Here is a 25,454-nt window from a genome sequence, read left to right on the forward strand (position 1 = left end):
CAGAGGCTGTAAATATTTTGTGGCTCTGAGTTCAGTCTTTCAGGCGTAACAACTCACCCCGCCTCAGTCGCCACGATTGGCCGACGTAAAATCAAACCCTTTAGCCTGTGATGTTGCAGCGCTTGTGTCTACCTGGGAGGTTAAACTCAGGGAAAAGAGTTATTGGGTACTCAGTTTCCGGTAAATCATTGTAGCCTTCCTAAAAGAAAGAAAATGGAATCCTGAAATTGTACTTAGCTAAACAGTCGAGCGTTTCTGAGATAATATTAGAAGAACAATTTGGAAGTACGATTACATTGCTACGAACATTATTGAACAGGTAATCTAACAAACATTTGGTGACAGACTGTGTGTTCCTCCTGACTACCTTTACTTGCATTAGCTAGCTAATTTTAGCTTGTTTGCTCTGGTCGATGGCTGTGAACGTCATTGGTTGATGTTGCTCGCTAAGTTAGCTTGTGGTGATGCTAACAGTAGCGTCAATGTCTTTTTAAGGAAATCCTCGTGGTTTCCTCAGTAACAATAAACAAGACTAATATCAAGTCCACGTCGTGTTTCCTAACACCAGCTATATGAGTATTTACGTCAAGGTACTGTAACTGAGGACACTTATCACGAAGTTACCGGCTAAGTTAGCGTTGGCTAATGTAAGATATGGAGGCTAACTAGCTTTAGCGTAGTGAAAGCTCCAGACAGCCGGGGTTGTTTGCTCATTTAAGAAGCCTGTTTTGAGCCGACGATACACATGGTAACGTAACCACACTCATCCGATCACCAGTGTTTCCGTATTTCCTTCATCCTTTACTACAAACATAGTTCTTTCTCTTGTCTAGATAATTGTGATCGAAGTTGTCAGTGTTGCAAACCGTGCAAGTTACATTACTAGCTAGCTAGCTGGTGAACGTAAGCTAAACCAGATGATGCCATTTTGTTTTTATCGCGACTTTGACAAACACATCGCTTTCCCGTAGGATTTCGAAATACACTAACCATCAAAGTATACACATTTTTAGTAGCTATAGAATAGCCACATTGTATGTTTTGTTCGGGATAAATACGTTGCGATAAACATAATTGCTCAGCTAGCCAGTGTTGTGTTTATGGTAACTATAGTACTGAGTCTGGGTTTACAAATTGACGCGTGTCGCATTGTGTACTGTATTTCCAGCCGAGTTTTCCCTTGATGGCCATTTCCCTGGTTGATTGTAATACCAGAGACGGCAGGTAATACACTGATGACATTAGATTCATCTTAGCTAACAGAGTGGATATATATATTTCATGAGCCTTTGGTAGTGAATCCCTGTTGCCTAATCCTATTCTAAATCTGGGTATTCTTATTGGAGTCAATAAGCTATACATATAATCTTTATTTTTTGCTTCAGCAGCTGGATCTTGCCGAAGATTGGAGAGCATTCCCTCAACCTCCCTCCCCTCTGAATCAATGGAAGGGTCTGACAGTTTAGAGCAGAGTGGCAGTGACCAGCCAGAGTCACAACGCCGAAGGCAGCTGGACCGCCTGGACAGGGAGGAGGCCTTCTACCAGTTTGTCAACAATCTAAGTGATGAGGACTATCGTCTCATGAGAGACAACAATCTTTTGGGCACCCCAGGTAATACACCTTTAGTCTAATCACAATAGTCTTTAGTCTTGTGACTGTAATCTCTGACTGAAAATGTTGACATTTGTGTAATACTAAGTAACTCAAAGATAGGGGTGGGTGTCGGTACTCACTACATTTTATTTATTTAAAGTGAATTAAAATGAAACCAGGTCACATCACAGATTGCCTCTCCAGCTATGGATTTTACTAAGCTCGTGTGTAATATAGGATTCAGTCATTTTAGCTTTAGCTTTAGTTTTACTAATTTTATCTAAAAATTAAATCCCCATTGTCATTATATCTGCTTTCCTGTATGCTTTGTCTGGGCTGAATTTAATTCCAATCCTCTGTTTCAAACTGTTGGCTGACAAAAAAAAAGTCAGCCAACAAAAAAAAAAATGCCAATACGTATTTAGACATATTTAAATTAAGACATTATTTTAATTAGATTAATACGTCGTCGCTAACTAAAAGTATTTTATGTACTGTATCTCAGGTGCTTCTAATTAAAAGTCATTCAGTGATTTTCAGTATTGTCCTATTGCTGTGTTCAAAGAAAACCACATGGTTCTATGGGCCTATACTGTACAAAAATTAACATTGGATATTATTTTCGTGTTGACACATTTCAGAAAAAGCTTATATAAAAAAAAAAAAAAAGTTGGATCTTCGACTTAATTCCTGCTCCAATTTTGCTCTGGTACCGCCCACACCATGAGTTCAAAGCATGCCCGACAGCGCCCATCCCAGAATGCATCTGTGTATTGCTCATGGTTTCTTTCAGGCGCATGTGATTTAAACATTTCCAATAACTCTCGAGTGTTGTAAAGTTCAACAGTCAAAAGATATATGTAATTATTTCCACAATTCACAACATGTTATTATCTAAAGAAATATTCTGTTTCAATCCGTATTTGTTTGCGTTCAGCATTTCATAAAACAACATAGTGAATGCGGTTGAACCGGTATACCGCCCAGCACTAGACAACTCTCAGGATGTTTCTGAAAGGATGCTTCCTTGATAGGACTGGTCCTTCCAAGTCGGGTCCTTCAGAGGCTGGCCAAGACTCCTTCCTAGCATTCAGGGAACACATGTTGGAACGGTCTAGCAAGTGTGCCGGTGTGCGGAAGAAATACACGTTTCTTTTAATATACTACTTCGAATAATTCAATATATTACTCTAGTAGGAATATTGATTTTGCATTCAAAATACGTAGGCCTGTTAAAAGTATCAGGGATTTGTACAATTATTATAATTTATACAGGGACAAAACATACAATTAACATAATCTCCTCAATGCCACCATTACCTCGCGGATTGTAAAACACACTTCATTCAAACTTGACAAACAAAATAAAACTCATCACAACTGTCTTGGTTAGCCTTTCCACTTCAAACAATCACCCACTCTGGTTTGGTCTAGATAAAGCCCTTATTTAACAAGTTAGATGTGACATTATGCTTGCTCTACCCTGCTGTCCATCTTTGCCGTTGCTGGCTTCAGTGCTATTAATAGCTCGCTGAATGAGTCTGTTTGCTGCTTTTACATTTTTAACTTTTATATTAGGCTATTAAGAGCTATTGTGACTGAAGATTCAGCAACTGGATTGGCAATTTCTCGCCTCAAATCTGTTGAGGAAAAGATTTTGGTGGACTGCTGAGGTCAATTAACTGAAAGTTTACTAGCATTCTTCCAATGTTTCCAAATTGGGGGACAGGAAATGCAGTATGCGCATATGATTGTGGGTGTTTTTAGGAATGCGGAGGATTAACACACACGTACTTGAAAATGCCCCGAATGAAGTAGTAAGTCCTCTGTAGAGTTCAAAGAATCTCCGACATTGGAACAGTCCTTCGTCAGGATTTGGTGACGTAGCATCCTTGAAATTCAGCCATTGAAGGATCCTTCTTTGATTTTGAGAAACACCCGCAGGTTTTGATCTTGTCCTTTATCCTTCTGTCTGCGACAAGCTTCCAATATGCCACAGCTCGTTGTAGAGAGGGTGAGAAGGGTTAAGATGGCTTTGATTTTGGCCCCCGTCCTTTTCTCCGCCACTGCATCCACACTGTTCATTGCCAACCTCATCACCTAGCTGGCCTTGCTTAACAGCTTGTTGAGACTGCTGACCTCCAGGTCTTGATGCCACCTCCCCAGCAGACCACAATGAAGAACAGAGCACTGGCTACTAGAAGATAGAGGATCTGCAGGAGCGTACACTGAAGGATCCGAGTTTCCTCAGGAAGAACAGTCTGCTCTGTCCCTTCCCGAGGTGTTGTGAGTCCAGTCCAGTTTTTTTTTTTATTGATTTGGACCCCACAGTACTTGTATGAGTCCACCCTCTTCACTTCCTCTTCTTGGATGACAACCAGGACAGGGGGCCTCCTGTTCCTCTTGTGGTCCACGACAAGCTCATTGGTTTTGCTGATATTAATTAATCTTCAGGTGATTGTCGTTGCACCATGTGACAAAGCTCTCTATCAGTCCTCTGTTCAAAAAAAAGAACGTATCTAAAGGGAAGGCAGCATGTTCCTCACTGGAAATGATTCAATGGAATCCTACATTTTAAATTCCTTCAAAGTCTTCACTACATATATTATGAGTCTGGAGAGACTCATCTAAACTGAAAAAGAACATTCTACTAATATTCCCGTTGATTTATGTCCAATGGCTACGCCCTTTAAATAGCTTACATTTTACCTTCCTTTCAAACTACCGTCATGTTGCTCGAGCTATTCTTTTGCTGACGAGCACAGAACTGACTGTGAACAGGTAAAAGGTCTTGTGTCGCAAACTGTGGTTAAAAACCCCAATTGAGATGCATATTCCATATGCCCTGTATGTGTGTCCATAACCGTTCCTCAAACCAGAAGAAATCGATAAATCTGTCTTAATCTGAAAATGCTACATTTGGAATTAAGCCGAATTTGGAATATCCAAGCGAAATACACTGTTTACATGATCCATATTAAATTCTGAATATTGTCATATTTGGAATAATAGTGGAATGTTACTGTGGTAGATATAGATATACTCACTGTGTCCCCCTGCTGACTTCACCTCTCTCTATGCATTGAATCAGAAAATGTTTGTTCTAATTGCAGGGAGTTAATCTTTCAGTTCCTCCCAACATCTGCAAATGGCTTTCTCCCAGCTCACATTGGTGGTCAGACTAGAGAAGAGGAAGTGTAATAAACACTTAAACCTTCAAGGAATACGTGGATTGTCATTTTTCTTTTTCAATAACGGACTGTTGTTTTCTTTTGTAATGTGTCTTTCAGGAGAGGTGACAGAGGATGAGCTGTTTAGTAGACTTCAGCAAATAAAAGATGGTCCAGAACAGCAGAATAACAGTACTAGTGCCCCCAGCACTGAAAGTGTAGAAGATCCAGTTGGTAAGTTTGCCTTTTTTTGACTCTGTGTTGTACTGTCAAATTCAGATATGATTTGTCACTTGTTCCCTCTATTGTTTTTCAGAACCACCAGAAAACTCTGAGGATCCTGCCAATGGGGATAGTCTCTTAGACTGGCTGAACACAGTAAGGCGCACAGGCAACACAACCAGAACTGGCCATCGTGGAAACCAGTCATGGCGGGCCGTAAGCCAGACCAACCCAAACAGTGGCGATTTTCGCTTCAGCCTGGAAATCAGTGTGAATCGCAACCTGGCTGAACAGCAGGCAGCTGCTGAAGGGGAGCAGGAGTCTCAAGAAGAGTCTCCAGAGGGTCAAGAAGTGGTGGCGAATGCTGAACCACTGGTGGCGAATGCTGAACCACTGGTGGCGAATGCTGAACCACTGGTGGCGAATGCTGAACCACTGGTGGCGAATGGTGATCCACTGGTGGCGAATGGTGATCCACTGGTGGCGAATGGTGATCCCCAGGTGTCCATTGCGGATCCCCAGGTGTCCATTGCGGATCCCCAGGTGTCCATTGCGGATCCCCAGGTGTCCATTGCGGATCCCCAGGTGACCATTGCTGATCCCCAGGTGACCATTGCGGATCCCCAGGTGACCATTGCGGATCCCCAGGTGACCATTGCAGAACCACAGGTGCCCATGGAGACGGAAGTGGTGGAAGAACCAGTTGTAGAGGAATTGGCTGTCATAGTGGAACCAGAACTAGAGCCAGAATTAGAAGAAGTTGTTTCACATGAGATTTTTGAAGAACCACCCAGGTCACCTGCCACCCTAACAGTACAACCACCACTTTCTCCTTCTCCACGCAGAGGACAGAGGAGAGCCCGCAGCCGTAGTCCAGAACCACGCAGGACTAGGGCCCGTACAGCTAGGAGCCGCTCCCCTCTCAACCTGGATCAGCAGGATGGTCTACGTAATCTACATAATGCTCACGGCTCTCAAGGCCTCAACTCTGCTGCCAATATGCCCCTTGTGCCTCAAGTGGAGGGCAGTTCTCGGACTCGACAACATGTTCTTTCTAGGCAAAGCACTGCTGACAGTGATGTTCAGCCATCTAGGGCTGGTGCAGAAACGGTCCCAGAGGCCCAAAATATGGCATCTCAGGAAGGAGAAGCTGCTGGGGGGGAAGCGGGCGCAGCCGGGCGCCGGCCCCCTACTATTATGCTTGATCTCCAGGTGCGCCGTGTGCGTCCAGGCGAATATCGCCAAAGAGACAGCATTGCTAGCCGAACCCGCTCGCGCTCCCAGAACTCAAACAACACATTTCTTTATGAGAGTGAGCGTGGTGGATTCCGTAGGACTTTCTCACGCTCTGAGCGTGCTGGTGTGAGGACCTATGTCAGCACTATTCGCATCCCTATCCGAAGAATCTCTGATGCAGGTTTGGGAGAGGCAACCTCAATGGCTCTCCAATCTATGATTAGGCAGATAATGACTGGTTTTGGTGAACTCGGCTACCTCATGGATTCAGACTCTGATTCTTCAGATTCAAACCGTGGAGCCAGCACACCTGCAGATCTAGCTGAAGCCCTCAACAACCCAGATGCTACTCCTGCTGCTCCTGTTGCTGATGTTGATGAACCACCTGTGGCTGCAGGAGTCAGAGCAAGGACAGCTGAATCTGATATTGATGAGGGCCTTGCCACTGCTCCACCTCCCTCCGGGGGCAGGGCTCGACCTAGACCACCTATCAGCCTGGAGGAGCCCAGCTCACTGCCCTTCCTGCGGCTTGCCCACTTCTTCCTCCTAAATGATGATGACGAGGACCAGCCCCAAGGGCTGACCAAAGAGCAGATTGACAACCTCTCAATGCGCAACTTTGGTGAGAGTGATGCCTTGAAGACTTGCAGTGTATGCATAACAGAATATGCAGAAGGTAACAAGCTACGTAAGCTGCCCTGCTCTCATGAGTATCACGTGCACTGCATTGATCGCTGGCTCTCTGAAAACTCCACTTGCCCCATCTGCCGCAGGGCTGTCTTGGTATCGGCCAACCGAGAGAGTGTGGTGTAGCTTATTAAAGACTGCGGGCCTTTTGTCTCAACCTAAGTAATCAAATATCCCAAGTCCAAAAGAGGCTTTGAATGTGTCTCCACTGTTGAAATGTATTTCCTTCATACCATTTGTGAGTTTGATCATAATGCATTTATAGATTTGATTCGGGGTGCTCCATACAGTGACACCGGGGCATATTCAGTCTTTAGTAAGACATTTATTATTGCAGTCCAAAGTTAGGCACAAGCAATGCATGCTGTTTGAATCAACTTGTAGTGACCAAGCAGTCTGTTGCATTGCATTAAGCCGTGCACACAAGCAGACTGGTATCTCTTAAAGAATCCCCTGGTTATAAATGCTGCACATCTGCAGGTAGTTGCGGCACATCTGCTCTTTTGTATTAACTCGTAAATGGCGCCTTATATACCGGAAGTTGGGTATTGGTACAGTTCTTAGTTACACAAGTTCAAAGTATTAGCTGTAAATAAGCTTGTAAAAATAAGTTTGAATCATACTTTGTATTAGTGAATTGGTTTTGAATTGTAAATTATCTCATAAAGATTAGGGTTGTGTTAGCCGCAATTACTCTCTATCGGAGCATCCCTAAATTTGCTGTTGACGAATAGGTGGTGTCAGTGTACACAGCTGAATTATTTAGAGTTTGAGGTGTCCACAGGATGTAGGACATAAATTGGTTTGCCATTAACAGTGCGACTTGTGCTCTCCGTTTTTTGTTCACTTGAAAGAATCCAAAACTACTGTTTTGGGCAGCATTTACCATGAAGACTCTGTGATGAATTGTTTAAAAAAAAGTAGATTGTTGTACAGACATGAGGGAAAGACGAATCAAACCAGGCTAGTTTTGCAAAATGTCCACTTATTTTGGAATCGTAGCATCTTTATTTTCTTGATCATTAAAACGATTGTGTAGTATTCATACCAGAAATTAGGGATGTCTCAATATTGAATGTCGATCAAGTGGTTGGCATGTGAATTTACTACATCAGGCATGACATGTCAAATAATTTGAATATACTTGCCTTTTCCCCCCCCAAATGTCAAAGGATACTTACTTTTTAATGTACAACAATGATTTCACAATCACTCGTCCAGTCATCTATTATCTACTGGTCTGATTCTTAATTTTTCCACTAACATATTGGATTGTCTTTAATTATCGATTGATTGAATCAAGTTCTCTAAGATGGTATTGGCATTAATTGAAATGACCAGAAATTGACTTCAAGTGAAATGTCAACTCAAACCAGATCTCTTTACCTGGAGGTCCACCTCAATGTACACGTGACAACTTAAGTTATTAATCGAAGGGTTTGAGGGTTACACATTTACCAATTCACACAATTGTCCTGTCACAGTAAGGCTCCAGTAGAAAGTCCAGAGGCTCACCCGCTGTGCCCTCCTTCTGCCCCATGAGCAGACGCTCCATATCAGTGTGCAATACATGCTAAAGTGAAAGTAGGGAAATACAAACCATGATATAAATATATGCTATTGTTGAGAACTGTTGTTAATGGCTAAAATCTTAAATGAAGACTTATTACCTTTTTAAAATGTGTTGAAGTTATTTTATTTTGAAGTTCAGTAGTTTTTAATAGCACTGTTGATCAGAAACACTGGCTAAAGTAAGAAAAGGGCATCACTATTAAAGCCATCCTGTCATGTTTCTTGTTCCACTGTTTGATGTCTTTGCCACAATTATTAGTTCCCTTTGTGGGACATAAAAGTTTGAATGCAAGACATTGTCATTGTTGAATACCATAAATATGTAAATGAAATGTATGTTCCCTCTTAAGCCATTCTTTAGTTCTGGCCTTGTTCTGTGTCACCCAGTGCAGTATGTTAACTGGGTGTTAAATGAAACTAACCGCTGAATTAAACAAGTTATGTTACAAAATGCATCGCAGGTATGCATTCTTTACACACTCTGTGCTGTTGGGTAATATTATTATGAATTAAGGTGCACACATTATGAGCTATTATTACCATACCATATTAACACTTATATTAAACACTCTAAATATACTTTATTTACATGTTTGCTTTCATTTGACAGCGATTTTTCTTCCCCTAACCACTTCACATTTGAGCTTTTCAGAATTTAATTTTTCACGTTCTTGAACTTTGATCCCGATGACTTTGACTGATGGTTGGTGTCCCCCTCAGTGTTATTAGCATTAAAGGTCACACCCATTGTGCCCGTCCTCTGTCTCAATATACACTGAATATGTGTAATCATGTATGAAGCGCTTGAAGTGTTATTACGAGCACCGTTAATGGTAGGATTTGTGGAAGTCCCCATTCATTCACATCTGACATAAACAAATGATCACGAGCATGATCTTTGTTGGAGACAAACATCGGTGAAGTCTCGTTTACAAAAGGTATAGTTTAGAAGAAAAAAATGTTTAACCCCCTCATTTGTACAGTCGTCACTCGTTCACAGTCCATATAGGTGGAGAAACAAGGAAGTACCCGTGTCACTGTATGGCAACGATGGCGCTGCAGAGAGTTGGGAGTCGATTGTTGCACTTTCAGAGGAACAGCTTCAAGGTAAATTAATTAATTACCCGATTGTTTCACCACCAAAGTTACGTTTATTCTCACTAGCACTTTCCATACTCATTACTTTGCACGGGACGGGCGGAAGGAACATTAACGGCAGACGCGTGAAGAGTTCGCTGTAGAAAAATCGTTACTACGGTAGCTAATTATGTCCACGTACTTGAACGCGACTTAACTTCCGAGGGTTGAAGCCATTTGCTTATCGGTACTAGAATTCCACCTTTCAGGTGCTCACGTGACGCCGTACACGCTTTCCACTCAGCGGCGCTGTTGATGCTCAATTACATTGCAATACCTTCTTTAATGTCGATATGTTTTGTTTATCCCTAGAATGTATTTGTGTTATCTCTTATAGACTGTCTCCATACAGACACTTGGGGTTGTCAGATTCAAACGAACCTGTCCAGTTCAAGTGAGCCGCCTCGACCATTTGGTTCTCACAGTGAAAAGTGTGCCGGACACCATCAGCTTCTATTCCTCGGTCCTTGGCATGGAGGTCATCACTTTCAAGGTATGCAAGGTGCTTTGTACAGTAATGTAATTTATCATTATTATTTATTTTAGTAGTAGAAGTGAGACTATACATACTCTTGTTTTTGGTTAGAGAGAACATCCACTAGATGGCAGGCTTTGATTGTTTACCAGTTGATGGCACCGCTCTCCACTCATTTAGGAGGGATGCGAGGGACCTTGAGCTTTCAGACACTTCTCAACACCCACACATGTCTCTACACTTTCAAGGGAACCCGTAAGGCCCTGGGTTTTGGGCAGCAGAAGTTTAATCTTCACCAGCTGGGTCAGGAGTTTGAGCCCAAAGCCAAGCATCCAACCGCAGGCTCTGCAGATCTGTGCCTCATCACCAAAACCCCCCTGGCTACAGTAGCTGCACATCTGAAGGTTGTTCACCTGTTTCCTACACACTGTCTTGAATTACTGATGTCAATCGTAAACTTGCAAGATGGCTACTCATTTAAAACCACTAGTCGGCTTTACATGCCACTGACATGCACAATGTCAGTTTGTATCGTCTCGTCTTCCGTGCAGGTTTGTGGGGTCGAGATCGAGGAGGGTCCAGTGGAAAGGAGCGGAGCTGTGGGGACCATCACCTCTCTTTACTTCAGAGATCCAGACCACAATCTCATTGAAGTGTCAAACTATAACCAGTCAACATCAGAGGGAATGTCTTAAGACTTCTTTTGCCTTGTTGGTGAATGAACCCAACTCTGTCTGCTGGACCCACTTTGTACAATTTAAGTTTAAGCTTTGAAGTTTTCCACCAGAGTTACTGTGATTCAAACAACACGTGCACTATTTTCAGACTCGATAACATCAGTTGGCTGTGTAAAGACACTGTTCCTGTGTAGCTCTGCTGACCAGTGGTTCTTATTTTAATCATGCACGGTAAAGGCTGTTTTAACACTTTGAATTCGGAATAGAAAGTGAAAAACACAGCACCTGATGTACTTACTTTGTGAAGAGAACCACTTATGAGGACTATAGCTTTTTCAGCAGAAAATAAAAGGTTCTTCCATGAATCCGAGGCTGTGTTAATTCTGATTTTTTGAAGGAGAAGGAGTGAGAAGCAGAGTGAGTCGTAGACTGAGAGAGTACACAGGGCTAAGGTTTTACCAGGAGGCACTAATCAGCATCCTATTCAACATGCACTGCATTGAAATCCAAACTAAGCGGAGGTTGTCACAATATATAACCTCAAACACAGACCCATTCTCCACAGTGTCTGAGACACATTACTCTCCCCTCCATTGCTGGACTGCTGGATTATATACCTAATATGTACCTTGTTATATATCCTGTTATACAGTATACTATGTTTATATTATATTATAGCCCAATACACCTACCATATTACACATACTGTATGATATTATACACACATTAAACATCTCTTTATACTCCTGTACTTTATATTTTGTTATATTACTACCTTTCACATTATGCTATATCTCATACTATGCAATAATATGTTATATTTTGTGCATTATATTTCTGTTACATCTATAAATACAGAAACATTAAATGCCATTATTTAATCATATCAGTCTGGTGCGCTCTGTTAACATGGACTTGCCCATGATTCTGTTAATCACCACTGTCACTGACCATTGCCATTTATTTTGTCTCTATAGATTAGTTTTTTAATTATATAATTATCTTACTTTCTCTATCGACACCATTGTTGTCTTTGTTCTACTGTAACAACCACAGTTCCCCTCTTGGGATCAATAGAGGTTTATCTTATTATTTCCTTATGATACAACACAGGATGCACGTGTGTTATTGTACAAACAATATTATCTCTGTATAAAAATACTTTTTCCCATTGCCTGGCAACTGCAGTATATTTAGTGATTATTTCCTTCTTCCCATTGTTGCCATATTGTATTATTGCCCCAGTATTTCTATACTTTATAATGGAAATACAGCACTAGATGAATAAGTGTAATCACCAATTGAAAATGTTACAGTGCTGTGTGTTATCATATGGAAAGATGATCTGAACATACTGTCTAAGTTGTGTTCTACTGTGAAGTTGCATGAATTCAAGGGAAACGTCCCCTGAAAGTCTAAGTACAAAGGGAATAATGGCATTGCCTGATGTCAGTTTGACTAATAAGGAAATAAGGAAGTGGTGATAAAGACAAGATTTGTACTTGAAGATAATTATAGGGTGGTAGATGGTGTATGACATGGAAATATCATTCCCAATAAAACAAAAGACTCCCTCCCTATATGTATCCAAAGAAGAGATAACATAATATAGGGCAGGTGCAAACGCAGCTCACGTGTCTTCAAGACCAATTCCTCCTGTGCAGACTTTTCGCCACACATTGACTTCAGGCCAATAGACTGGAAAGAGGAAAACATTTTTATTTTCCCAGCAGTGCTCCGCATATAAAAACACGGCCGCTGGTTTTGTTTGCACTCCAAGTGTACACACATATAAAAGAAAAGCACCTTTATCGGACGTTAGTGTGCATAGTAGTTACTTGTTGACTTTTCTCACTCTACAAAGTTTCATTTGAAGGACACAAGAATGTTATCGTGAAAAGAGGACTGAGGACAGCCATTTGTTTTTGAATGATTTACTGGCAGGGATTCACCTGATAACAGGGTTATTTGCTTTACTTTGTGTCCTCATTAGTCACTTATTTTCACCATAGAATTTTCGCATGCAGCTCACTCTCTTGCTTTCATTTTCAACGTGTATTTATATGGTAGTGTGTGGTTAAGTACTTACAGGAAGGGATATGAGTATTTTCTTTTGCACAAAGGGAACACATTCAAATTTTCTTTTAGTAATTTTATTAAAACAAACAGAAATGCAATATTTGTGTAATGAAACCTGGAATGTTAAAGGGATACTTCTGTTGTATTTAAATGTTTCCAAGCATCAAGCATTGCCATTGTATAAAATGACATTTAATGATACATTATTTGGCAGAAAAAAACCACTTAATATAAGTATAATGTTGCTATCTGAAAGTATGAATACATAATCAATCTAATCAATACATACATCTTCCATCATTTCCCATTTGCAATGTAACTACATTGCATTTTACAACTAATTGATTTATTAACAAAATTAAATGAAATAATACAAATTATTCAATAAAACTCAACAGATATTGCAGTATTTTTATAATATTTTTTATAATATTTTGTTTTTTAGTGTCATTGTATATGTCTGTGAACTTTCAGTACAGTTGTGAGAGAAGGGCCTTGCAGTCCCCAAATCTGTCCAGCTCCTCCACCACACCAATCAGCCTCTCAACCTTCTCTGGGGGAAGCACCGCCCCTGCATTGTTTCTGAACTTCTTCCTCAGGCTCTCATTGGTCAGCGGGTTGCGCCAGTGACCGTAGAAGGTGTCACAGCGTCCCTTCAGAATGTCACCCCCAACAAGTGTCACCTGGATTTCGCCATACATGCTGTTGAAATTAGCTGGGTTGTCTTGGGGATGCTCAACGTGAACACGGCTCAGCAGAGCGTGCAGGTCAGGGCGTCTAATGGCAGCGGGTGAGAAGGACTGCACAGTCACCTCCCCATCCAGGAGAGCGCTGCAAGCATTGAATTGGAAGGAGTGACGGGCCTCATGCTCAGAGTCAGGGAATGGCCTGTCAATGTACTTTGATTTGGGTACTCTGAGCAGGATTTCTTGGACTATAGCTGGAGAAACAGTGCCAGGGCCAAGCCCCACAACAAGCTTATGGACCGAGGCTGCAGCATCTGCCACCCAATGCATCCCCAGATGGGCAGGGAAGCGCTTGAAGCCAATGTCTTGCTCCTCCAGCAGGAACATATGGCCGTCATCGTTGGGTGATCCTAAAGGCTGCGGCACATAGTCTTCATAAAAAGCATTGAAGCCAGCTACACCAGCGACAGCATCCAGGACCAGGGGACTCGCTTCTAGGCCTCGGGAGGCCAGCAGAGCAGCCTCCAGCCCCAAACGTGAGGCATTACCGATGTGGAGCGGTTTAGACTGAGTGGCTGCATTAGCCATTGGGGCTCCTGATAGAGAAGCAGCTATAGCCAAGGCATGACTGCAATGGGAGTGATCCAAAGACAAGAGGCGAGCACATGCGGCCGCACTTCCCATGGTCCCCACCACACTGGGAGGGTGAAACCTGGTGATGAGAAGGACAGAAAACAAGAGACTTTGGTCAGGTGCTTTGGAACTATTTACTCTTGTGACTAAACGAGCATTTTAAATGGCTGCTCTCCATCATAATGCACAGACAGCTTTTTCAGGGCATTAAAGGAAATAGGTTTTTTGTCATTTCAGTGATTAATAAACAAGCAAATAATGTGGTGGGTCATTTTAATTGGTGTTAAACACTTGCCAAATGGATTCTTGTGTGATATTCTCCTCAACATGCCTTTTTGAGCTAACACTACCCACAGGGCCCCTGCTGCCCTTGAGTTAAACATATTAACATGCCTTTCACAGCTCACAGTCACCACTAAGAGGCTGCACATTGCACTGCACCGGCCTCCTTGTAAACCAGCCTGCAGAGATCAGTAGGGTCAAATATGGATCTCTTCAGACTCATTTGGATACATGTTCTCCATTTTAGAGTACAAATGAAAACTCCTTAAACATGAGCTGACTTTTTATCTGTTAAACCATCACTGTAATGTAAGTAAAAGTACAACACCTACTGCAACATTGTTATTAGACTATAAATGACAATATCTATGTCCAATTTGACCCACTCTCTGAGGTGCTTACCTCTTGGGGATGTTGTGGGCCTCAGTAGAGAACCTCATCAATCTGCCCTGGATCTCAATGCCGATGTTGAATGCCAGCAGGAAATCCAGACCACTAGGTTTGCTGTTAGCAGGCATCATGTCACTGAGAGCTAACACAGCAGGAAGGACTGCTCCTGAGGGATGAGTGGCAGGGTGCCATGTATCATCAAAGTCCATGGAGTGAGTCTGTAACAAACAAACAAATTATTATGAGTAGTAGTAAATGTATTTACTGTGCTTCATGAAACAATACAGTAACTAGTTTTAAACACAGTGTCTGTGTTTAAATGATGCAGTTCATCTCCTTTCTACGTTAACTCTCACTCTGGCCAATGTATTTTGATTGGACAATTCACAATTTCCACAACAGAATTCAAGGGTAATGTGGGGTAAATTCAGTATTTGCACCCAGGGGTGGAATGGCCATAAGGAAGTTCAGGAAGTCTCCCAAACTGCTGATCTATTAGAAATACTATATAGCTTTTATTTATCAATGTCTGATGTCAGTAGTCACTGTATGGCCTCGGCCGTGGCATGGGCCGCAGACAGCACAGAGAGGAATGCCACTTGTCAGATTGGGCCAATCCAATACTTTTAATATTGAGGGGGAATACGTGCAGCCCCTCCCATTTGGACTGACCTAGTATTTGTGGATATCTGATTGGCTTATTCATTTTCATGGTGAATGTGACAAACTGTGACTTGTGTTCCAGCTCACCTAAGCGTGTCTGGACGGTCTTGTTTTGATTCAGTGCAGTGGTGAAATGCTTACACAAACTGAGGAGACGGGTGCCAGCAAGACATCTTAAAGTGTCTTGAGGGTCTTCAGCATAATCAGATTCTCTTTTTACTACAAAAGCTGTATAAGTGTTAAAATTTCTGCTCTCTGAGCGTTGCATAAAAGGCCTCTCCCTCTCAAGTCCCAGATTGAATTTCAGTCACACTGTGGTGCACTGGGGACAATAGTGACCCTTTCCACATATTTATACTCACAGCCACTCCATTGACAAAAGCTGCAAGTGTCGGGGAGAGTCTGGTACCCTGGCGGCCGTACACAGAGCTGATGTCATCAGGACCATACATGTGCTGAAGGTGAAAAAGTGTGTTGAGACAACGATATTTTAATACAACAGTATACAGTTCAGGCACAGCTGTTGCACTGACTTACGACTACTGTTTGGTTAAGGTCAATCAATTACTTTCATCAGTCTTATTTCCTTGTATGAGATAACCCCTTAAAGATATTTATTCCCCGTCTGACTCACCTGACAGTGCTCCAGGGCCAGCTCAAACACGTCTGTAGTGCTGCCAATCAGACCAACTCCAATGCTGTCTAGCACCATCCTTTTACTGCGGTGGAGCACGACAGAGGACAAGTGCTGGAGCTTTACTTGACTGATGAACCTCCCATAGCTGGCTGTGACTGTGTCCTCGGGGGCCGGGCGCTGCAAGGCTGCAGGTGGAAAGAGCAAAGAATGTAGTGAGCACAAATAAGGAAGGAAATCAGGAGTAAGTAAAGGAGATAATTTTTTGACTACAACTAAAAGTGTTGTTTTGTAATGGCTGAACTAGACAGAAATGGACAAGAGAAAGAAGTTCAGTTCACCTTCCACTGCGGGCGTATGCAGTCCTCTGACAGCCCACACTGGTCTTATGGTTTTCTACAGGGGATAAAAAAACGTACATTATATCCTTACTGTTCATCTATAAATTACTACATATTACATTTTTTGTATTAATGTAAACCACTTTTTCCACATCTCAGCTTCATTACAGGCTGTTATTTTCTGCCACAGACTCAGTCCTAATTAAATCAGCCTTTTAGTGGACATTGGCCTCACTATAATGACTATTCTGTATAAAGAGTTATTGTGCGGGTGTATCAGGTATGGTACAGTATGTGTTAGTTGCTCCACATTTACCAAGAGCTCTGTTAAATTCTCCCTTACCATGTTGTATACAGTTCAAGCTATAGTGTGATTTTATGATTTTTTATAAAAACCTGCGCTGGATGAAGTTATACAGTTTTAAGCATACACAACAATCTTTTTGACTTACTCAACCTTGAACAAAATTCCCAATTATATAGATCCCTGTTATAAAAAAAATAATCTATAAATATGTTATCATTACCTGTAATGTGGAGATCATAGCTTCAGTCAGTTGTTGCAATTCTTTTTTCTTGATCTTGCATGCAGTAGGTTTGCAGTCAACAGGTCGTTGGAAGTATGCTGATGCTTTTCACATTGAGGGTACCTGCCTTATATAATCCAGGACTCACAATGGCTACTGACGCTGATCTGGGAGGAACAGGGAAGGGCAGGCCTTTCCGTAACACGATTTTAATCAGATTCAATGGAGAAACTTCCACAGTGGTTGTCATCATCATCATCATCATCATGGTAACCAGCAATACCATTTCTCAGAAGTGGAGGAAAAATTGTTTAAGGTGAAGAGAAGTGATGTCACCTCTCAGGTTGCAGACTGTGAAGGGGAACTTTCATGAACTCCTCCTACACGCAAGGAGGCGTTATTCATGACAATCTCTCTTCCCTGGTTAGAACAACTCAAGTTCATCTGTCAGAACGTCTTCACCAGGTAAGACTTTGATTTAATTTGCTGTATTACTAACTTCCACAAAAACATTATTTCATGTTACCTTTAAAATGCTACGGTGTTACTAACTTTTCACATGAGGTAAATATCTGCAGTTAGTTCAAATCTATCGGTCTATGGAGAACAAAATTTAGTTATTTATGAAATTAACAGAGAATACCAAGATTATATCTTCAAGAAATTGGTAACTGACATAATCAGAACCAGTACCTGTCTTTTGGTTTAATGCCTGTAAATATCTGTTAATCGTGAATGAAATGCTTACTTATGCTGACATCGGCTGCTTTCCAGTCATCCGCACAGGGAAGTTAAATACAGCTACTCCACTGTGTCTCTTCTCAAAGTGTTTAGCCCACTTCACTGATGACAGGACAGGGCCAAAGACTCAGGTTTCTGTCAATGTTACAGGGAGATAAGAGAAAAGAGAAAAGAACGTTACAATTTGACTCAATTGAGTTTGTAGGACTTAACAATTTGTCATCTGCACTTTACAGTTCATTTATGTTCCTTAAATTAAAGTTATTGTAATTTTAGTTTTGTCTTGTTTTTTTTCTTTTTCTTTAATGTTCTACAAAAAGAAGGCATTACAAGTGCTAAATTCAATATTCAGCGCTTGAATATAATTCACTATCTAGGACCCCGCCTCAGCCGAGGGCGAACCTTCGTCGATTATTTGGACCATTGGGGAATGGTTGGTGGAGATTAGCCAGTAGCGGTTTGGGGAAGGCTTAGTTGAGGATCCGCTGCGGCTCCCGGGCCTTGCAGATCCCCCGGTCTCCGTGTGGGACAGAAAGATAATGACTATGGAAAATGATTTACCGTGGGTAAAATAGTTTAACAAGAGGGAGGGAGGGTGGGATGCGGAAAACGCGAGCGAGCCGAGGCTTAGGGTGGGTAGGTATTTATATGAGTGTGGCCGGAAGCGGGGGAGTGGCTGAGGCGTGGCCCTGCTCCTGAAATTCAGCTAAGTTTTATCTCCAATAATAATTATAGCAGCAAACAACTGTTTGCTTTGTAAAGATAAAGTGGAGTAATGTCTGCCTGAGCAGAGAATGAAGTCGCTTTAGTTTGCACTGCTAGCGCTGTTAGCACCGTAAGCTATGAGCTGCCGGCTCATAGCCATCAACATGTTGAGAGGCAATCGAAATGGAGGTCATTTTGCTCCATGTAGTAAACTTTTGTGAGAGTCAAGTTTTTCCAATCACAAACAACGGTGACCTCTCTCTCACTGCATATAACTTGGAGGATGATTCCACTTTGGCAATTAAAGAAATCAACCAATATTGAGACAATATTCTGAACTTGTATTTTGGGTGATCTCTGCATTTGGTATTGCATACTTACTTGATGGAAAATAGAAAGGGTACATACATTCATGGATATGTTTTCTGTGTCATTTGTTTTATTATTTCAGTGGAACAGCAGCTTTACAACAAAGACACGATGGCAACTTCAGATGGATTTCCAGCCAGTTTCTATGGTGAACCTGGAGTGTTAGGCTTGTTATCTAATGGGATCAGTGCATTCCTCGTACTTCTACAAAACTTCAATACAGCACACACTGGCAATGCACCAGTCGGAGTGGAGAACATACTTGCAGGTAAAACTTTTAGAAATTCTGTGGAAATAATACAATAAAAAGTAATGCAAAAAAAGTCTCAATATTTTCAATTCCATGTTTTTTATAGGTGTTCATCTCATCCTGATTGGTGGTATATGCCAACTGGTGGCCGGACTGCTTTCCTTTAGAAAATACGATCATCTGAGTGGCACCTCCTTCCTTGGGTATGCTGCTCTTTGGGGCAGTTATGGTGCCACCAGAATCTACTTTGGTGCCTCAGCTGAAACTCCTATAACAGCATCTATGCCGCAACAGATAATGAACAATTATTCCGTGTCCACTGACATGTTAGGAAACATGTCTCTGAATGCCACCACAGAGACAACTTATCCTTTATTCATGTCCATAAAAGAGTCAGCCATTGCTGGTCTGGTCCCCTATGTTCTTCTGTCCTTTATCCTTGCGTTTTGCTCTGCCACGGTCAACTACATCATGCCTTTTGTTTTTGGAGCCATTACAGCCACCTTAATCTTTGAAGCAGTGGGTCTGGTATCAAGCTCCTGGGCTCTCGTGGTCGCTGGGGTTCTGGAATTGCTCATTTTGATATTTGCCATCTACGGTTCAGCTGCACTGCTCATCAAAGGTCTGACTCAACGTCTAGTCCTCAAAGGCTTCGGAACCCCCCTCTTTAATGTTCTCCTCCTAGGGACCACCAACTCAGGAAGTGCCCAGAGCATTGGCCAAGAGAAGAAGAAAAACACAAAATATGCAGAGCCCATGGCCTTGGGTTTCTTCTGTGACACCGTTGCCCCCTTGATCTTTGCTTTCTACAGCTTTGGGTACATGAAGTCCTTTGGCTTAGGAGCCACATGGCTCTCAATCATCACAGTTGCCCAGCTGTTCTCCAGCTACTATGCCCATCTGCGCCAAGACTGCTACCACACGACTAAGTTTGGTCTTCATGCCACATATTGGCTGATCAAGGCTTGGGATGAGTTCGTGCTATCTGTTCTAGTTGTGGGGGACAGTAAATTAGTCTCAGGGAGGGAAGCAATGGTGGGAGATTGGTTCTTTGTGGTGGCAGGCGTGGTGCTCTGCGTGGGAAGCCTTAACACAGATGTCCTGGAGCTCATCCACAACATGCTGTTTGTCCTGCTCACACTCTCAACAGTCCCTCAGATTCCTCTCCAGGGATACTACATCTTCTTTGGGGTAGCTTGCTCCCTGTTCACCGCAGTCTCCCTGTATGGTACTTTTGCGCGTCTTATCAACACCATAGCAGAGAAGTCTCTAATCCCTGTAGGACCACAGCCCATCTCCTCTGACCAGTTGAAGAAGGCTTTGAAATGCTGCAGGGCCGAGCAAGGAGACCAGGAGGCGCTGCCCCAAACTGACCAGGCTTCAGACGCCCTGTTCTACCTTTTAAATGGAGTTGCAGCCCTCTCAGCTATTACTGGAAGTTCATCTAGCACGAATCCTGCCTTCCTTAATCTGACTGTCCCTTGGGTCCTCATCTCTGGAGCCATCATCCAGGCCTATGTCAGCCGACTGCAAGTCACAGGAGCTGGTCGTTTTGGGTCAGTCATCCCATCCATCTATGTCGCTGTATGGGCAACCTGGACCTGGTTTAAGTTTGCAGGTATGTCAGTACAAATATGTTTAATGGAGACTGGGTGCGACTAAATCACGCAAAATTTTGATCCCACATTTTTGTATTCTAGGTAACCTGCTTCAGTTTTCCACAGAGACAGCTTACGGTTTCACAGCAGGAGCCATTGCTCTTCTGGTCATTAATGCTTTCCTCATGCTGATTGGTAAGGTCAACAAGATTCTTTCTTTTCAATAGAGTTCAAATAAATTGAATGAATTTGTTAGTTTTTGAGCTTGTATTGTTTCTTCCATTGTCTACATCAGCTGCCTATAGGAACCTGGTTTTGTTGTTTCTAACAACAGTCATGGAGGTTGTTCTGGTCTGTTTACTGCTTTCCACTCTGCAACGACTGCCACTTCAACTAGAAAGTATGCATGGACAATTTTTCTTTTAGGTTTTTAAATATAGGAATAGGCTGAAATGAGAATATTATTTGTAAATCCATATAGTTATTTAAACATTGTGACAACATTTTCTTTACAGTTGCTATGCTTGCGCTACTTTCAATCATTTGTATATATGGAGCTCTGGCATCACTGGTGAACTGCATCTTCTCACAGAGGCTGCTACCTATGGGCCCTCCCTTAATAAAGGTAACCACATAAGACATATTTTGCATACCTCTGCTAATTCAATAATGGTCTGTCATATTATATCCTTTTCACAAAAATGTCCCTCTCTCAGGAGGAAGTGAAGCAGGAGTCTGCTCCAGAACTACCCTGTCCTGTGACTTATTCACAACACACCAGTGGTCTCATGAAGATTGCTGGCCTTCTGGAGGAAGGAGGAGTGTGTGGTGTTCCCACAGACACTGTGTATGCCCTCGCTGCCTCCTGCAAGAATCCTAGAGCTATAGAGAAAATCTACAATATTAAAGTAAGAATGAAAATATATACACAGATCATTAAATCTAGTTTCAACATTTTGACTTTGAGGTAAAATTCATCAACCTGTGATCTGTGTCCTCATTCAGGACCGACCAGCAGAGAAGCCCATCTGCATTTGCATCTCCAATGTGGAGCAGCTAGTGGCAGCCAAGCCTCCCTTCAGCCCTCTACTCTGGGAGTTTATGAGGAATGTGTATCCAGGAGGCATCAGCTGCATCGTTAGCAAAGGAGACTGGCTGTTCAAACTAGGTAAACTGTTCAGTTTGAACGCTGTGTTTCTGGATTCAGTTAACTGTTTCAGCCTATAAATCTAAATTACCAGTATACACCTCACCTTTTTAATTCATCTTTTTATAGGAGTGGGACCTGCTTATGATCGTGTTGGCACCAAGGACAGCATCATGATCCGAGTCCCTGACCACACTGTGACGAACCACCTGTGTGACCTCACCGGGCCTCTTGCTATTACGTCAGCAAATCCCAGTGGAGAGCCAGACAGCACTCACCACACCATGGTCATCAAGTCAGTGTCTCTTATCGGACCTTACATTTTCTTTTTACAGCAAACTAATCTCAGTGTGTCTTGTGTAGCAGAGTGACAAATGTGTCATATTATGCAAATGGGGAGAAACTACATGCAAACTCACTCAAACGCCCTCTCCTACTATCTTTTTTGCCACAGTCGACTGGGACACAAGATCCAAGGGGTTCTGTGTGACGGGGACTCAAATGAAGTTGTTGCTTCAACCGTGGTCAACTGCCTGAAGATTGATGAAGGTCGGACGCAAAGATATTCCCAGTACGTTCTTTCTTTTTTTGTATTTTCACAGGTGCTTTCTAACTCAAGCCTATCTCACTGTTTCCACAGGGACCATCGCCATTGTGAGAGAAGGCTGTGTCCCTGCAGTAAAAGTCAGACAGATATTCGACAGAGTGAAAAGCACTATGGTGTGATTGTCTTGTATCTCATTGCTGTCCCTCAGAGAGCCTTTTCATGACATGTTCCATATCAGCAAATTCAGCTCCCCCATTTCCATTCAACAATCTCAGAGACACTTTATCAACAATATGTGAAAGAGTGATGGTGTGTGTATTGCTGCTTGTGGATGAGTATAACTGGATGTCTTGGCTAATGTTACAATAAAATAACCATTTGTTGCTCACAATGCTCTTGATGGACACTTGACACATGAAGAACCTCAGCTGATGAACAACAACTTAGTGAATATACAGTGTCTCAGCTGTATCATTTTGTCAAAAACAAAACTGTAAGGACTTTCATTTTAGGTTAGTTAAACGAATATCAATTTCCATTCCATTATCCAAACCGCTTATCATATTCAAGGTCGTGGGGCGCTGGACAGGTCACCAGTTTATCGCAGGGCACATATAGAGACAGACAACATTCACATTCACACCTACGGGCAATTTCGAGTCTTTAAATAACCTAAGCTGCATGTATTTGTACTGTGGGAGGAAACCCACGCTGCCACGGGGAGAACAACACACACTCCACACACAAGGACCGCCCGGATTGGCGCCCCTCTTGCTGTGAGGTGACAGTGCTAGCCACTACACCACCACGCAGCCTAAACGAATTCCAAAATATCTTAATGAACTGACTGCTGTAAATGTTAAAACCAATCTGTAAATATGTATTTATTCATTTTAATTATACTGTATGTTGACATGCATTTTGCACTTATGTTAATATTAAGGGTGGAATTGAAAAATGAGCTGTATTTAAGTTCACTGTGCAAACAATGAATTTGATTGATGTGTAAAGTTTGTGTCCCAAAATAGTAATAAAAGTAATGATGTCATCAATAATATAATTTTCAATTGATTCATTTTCGAAAACATTTTCAAAAGCATTTCTATAGACTTTCTTTGACATACTACTTTATGAATTTGTATTATTTCTTTCAACATGCTATACTATGACTTTTTTTGACATACTATACTATGACTTTTTTAAATACTTTTTTGGACATACTTATCATTTTTATTCTATGATGGTTGTCTTTATCTAATTTCCTATGAAATACTATATAATGCTATTGTTATGACAATATGCTTAGCATCCGACAAAATCTTTTCATGGCATTACATACCATGACATATTTAATACATTTTTTCATGTCAATTTTCATCATGTGTGATGTCATTATGCTCATAGGATGTTTTTTGATAAAGTGGTGCAATCCTTAAAGACAGGTTGGAGTCAATGTCTCTCATCTTTTAAAGTGTTTTGGATGCATTGGTTGTAAATGGTGTCATTATGCATGTGCGGAAATTCCCACATATAGAAATTCTTTTGTACAAGAAGTTATATTTTCAGGCCCTTCCCAGAAAATGTGTGCTTTCAGGGTTCAGTTACATGTTACTTGTTCTCTTCTGTTGGTCTATTTGTCTACATTTCCATACTGCGTGGTTTGCAAACAAAGCCAGCAACTTGACCCACTGGAATTGACTTGCATATTGTATTATGAACCAGCGATCAAATGTTGATGTCGTGTTGAAAAAACAAAGGAAAAATCTGCTCAAAGAAAGAATTGGCTTTCGGCCGTTCAAATTGCATCTTAACATATTCCTCTCATCAAGGAAATAAAAAGTGTTATTTTGGTCTTAATGAGAGGACAAAATATATAATTACTATACGTGTTTCAAACAGAGTATATACTGCATCATATAACCATTTAATAAAAATCCTCAGTCATATAATTTCAAAATCTAATCAAAAAACGATTCTTATAGCAATACATTTTATTTTTCTTGTACATCACTTTAAAATAACTTTAAAAAATAATAAATGTTAAACAAATAAACCCATCTTTTCATTGAAATAAATCATTTTCCTGACACATCATCTAAAAAGGCCCGTCAAAGATATCTGTAAAAAACATCTTTGGATTTTTCCACATACATCACCAAGAGGAAGTATCTCAAATCTGCACTGTATAACTTACCCTTGTGATTTTCCCCAATGAAGACTATACAAAGGTTGATAATGAAACAAAGAAACTGCTTTAACTTATTAACTTATTACCAGGAAAAACACCTTGATCTAAAGTTTGATACAGTGACTCATTAAACCTTCAAAGTGTTGATTAGGCTCCAAAAGATAGATAAATTACTTTGAAGGAACACCATTACCAACATTCATCATCTTGAGTGTTATTTCTTCATGCATTTCCTCAAAGATACTCTGGTGGCATTGAAACATATCAGCAGTCTGAAAATGAAAGAGCGGGTTGGAGAGTCAACACAGACACAATTATTTATACATAAGTTATGAGCACTGTTACCTGCCCGTGTAAATACACAAACACTGACATTATCCCCATTGTGAGATGTTACGGTCAAAGGCCCTGTGTGCAGATGTCATCTCACTCGGCACCACAGGTTGTTTGTCACTGTTGTTCACAATTTGCAAGGGCACGCTGTAGAATCCAGTTCAGATAGCCTGTTTACTCATTGACTGCTAAAGAGAGGAAGTAACACTTTACTGGAACCCTCCACTGGCCTGTGTGGTTCTTTGTGTCTCACTTTCATTCCTGGTAATAGTTTTTTTCATTTATCAAGTGAGAGAGCAAATATTGATTATACATCTAGTGAGGCTCAGGAACTATTTTCAGGAAAACAGATATACAAAGCATTTACTGACATACATAATAATCAGGAAACAGCATATGACCTTATGCATATGTTTTATGCATAAGGCTAATACAAAGTTTTAAGTTTCATTTAGGTTTTAGGTTGTTGTTCCTTCGGGTGGCACTTTCCTAGTCAGATTAGTGTTTATTATTACCTATCATGGGCCAAAAACCCTTGTGTTCTTCGCATGTCTGCAGATCGTGTAACCC

At 41.5% G+C, this 25,454-nt stretch overlaps 3 protein-coding genes across 6 annotated transcripts; 2 read left to right on the forward strand and 1 right to left on the reverse strand.

Moving 5' to 3' along the window:
• The first annotated feature begins 71 nt into the window (after nt 1-71).
• Nucleotides 72-8,336, forward strand: rlim (ring finger protein, LIM domain interacting). 4 transcript variants are annotated; one of them, XM_031857671.1, is made up of 5 exons: nt 72-319; nt 1,169-1,224; nt 1,386-1,613; nt 4,886-4,999; nt 5,082-8,336. In XM_031857671.1, the coding sequence occupies exons 3-5, from the start codon at nt 1,445-1,447 to the stop codon at nt 7,034-7,036; spliced, it is 2,238 nt and encodes a 745-aa protein (XP_031713531.1). In that variant the 5' UTR covers nt 72-319; nt 1,169-1,224; nt 1,386-1,444; the 3' UTR covers nt 7,037-8,336. The 4 variants fall into 4 exon arrangements, with proteins under 4 accessions (XP_031713531.1, XP_031713532.1, XP_031713529.1 ...); XM_031857672.1 differs by having other exon boundaries at nt 1,389-1,613; XM_031857669.1 differs by lacking the exon at nt 1,169-1,224.
• Nucleotides 8,337-8,440: 104 nt separating this feature from the next.
• Nucleotides 8,441-11,458, forward strand: glod5 (glyoxalase domain containing 5). The gene is made up of 4 exons (XM_031857673.1): nt 8,441-9,589; nt 9,957-10,112; nt 10,343-10,498; nt 10,646-11,458. Exons 1-4 carry the CDS (start codon nt 9,524-9,526, stop codon nt 10,787-10,789), a joined length of 522 nt encoding a protein of 173 aa, XP_031713533.1. The 5' UTR covers nt 8,441-9,523; the 3' UTR covers nt 10,790-11,458.
• A 1,862-nt stretch (nt 11,459-13,320) lies between these two features.
• On the reverse strand, nt 13,321-17,083 carry irg1l (immunoresponsive gene 1, like). The gene is made up of 6 exons (XM_031858155.1): nt 17,007-17,083; nt 16,480-16,534; nt 16,139-16,326; nt 15,867-15,959; nt 14,854-15,059; nt 13,321-14,248 (listed from the first exon to the last, which is right to left on the reverse strand). The coding sequence occupies exons 1-6, from the start codon at nt 17,022-17,024 to the stop codon at nt 13,321-13,323; spliced, it is 1,488 nt and encodes a 495-aa protein (XP_031714015.1). The 5' UTR covers nt 17,025-17,083.
• Between the last annotated feature and the right edge of the window lie 8,371 nt (nt 17,084-25,454).

Source organism: Anarrhichthys ocellatus, unplaced genomic scaffold, assembly GCF_004355925.1.
Source record: "Anarrhichthys ocellatus isolate YVR2014 unplaced genomic scaffold, GSC_Weel_1.0 scaffold19, whole genome shotgun sequence".
Classification (NCBI taxonomy): domain Eukaryota; kingdom Metazoa; phylum Chordata; class Actinopteri; order Perciformes; family Anarhichadidae; genus Anarrhichthys; species Anarrhichthys ocellatus.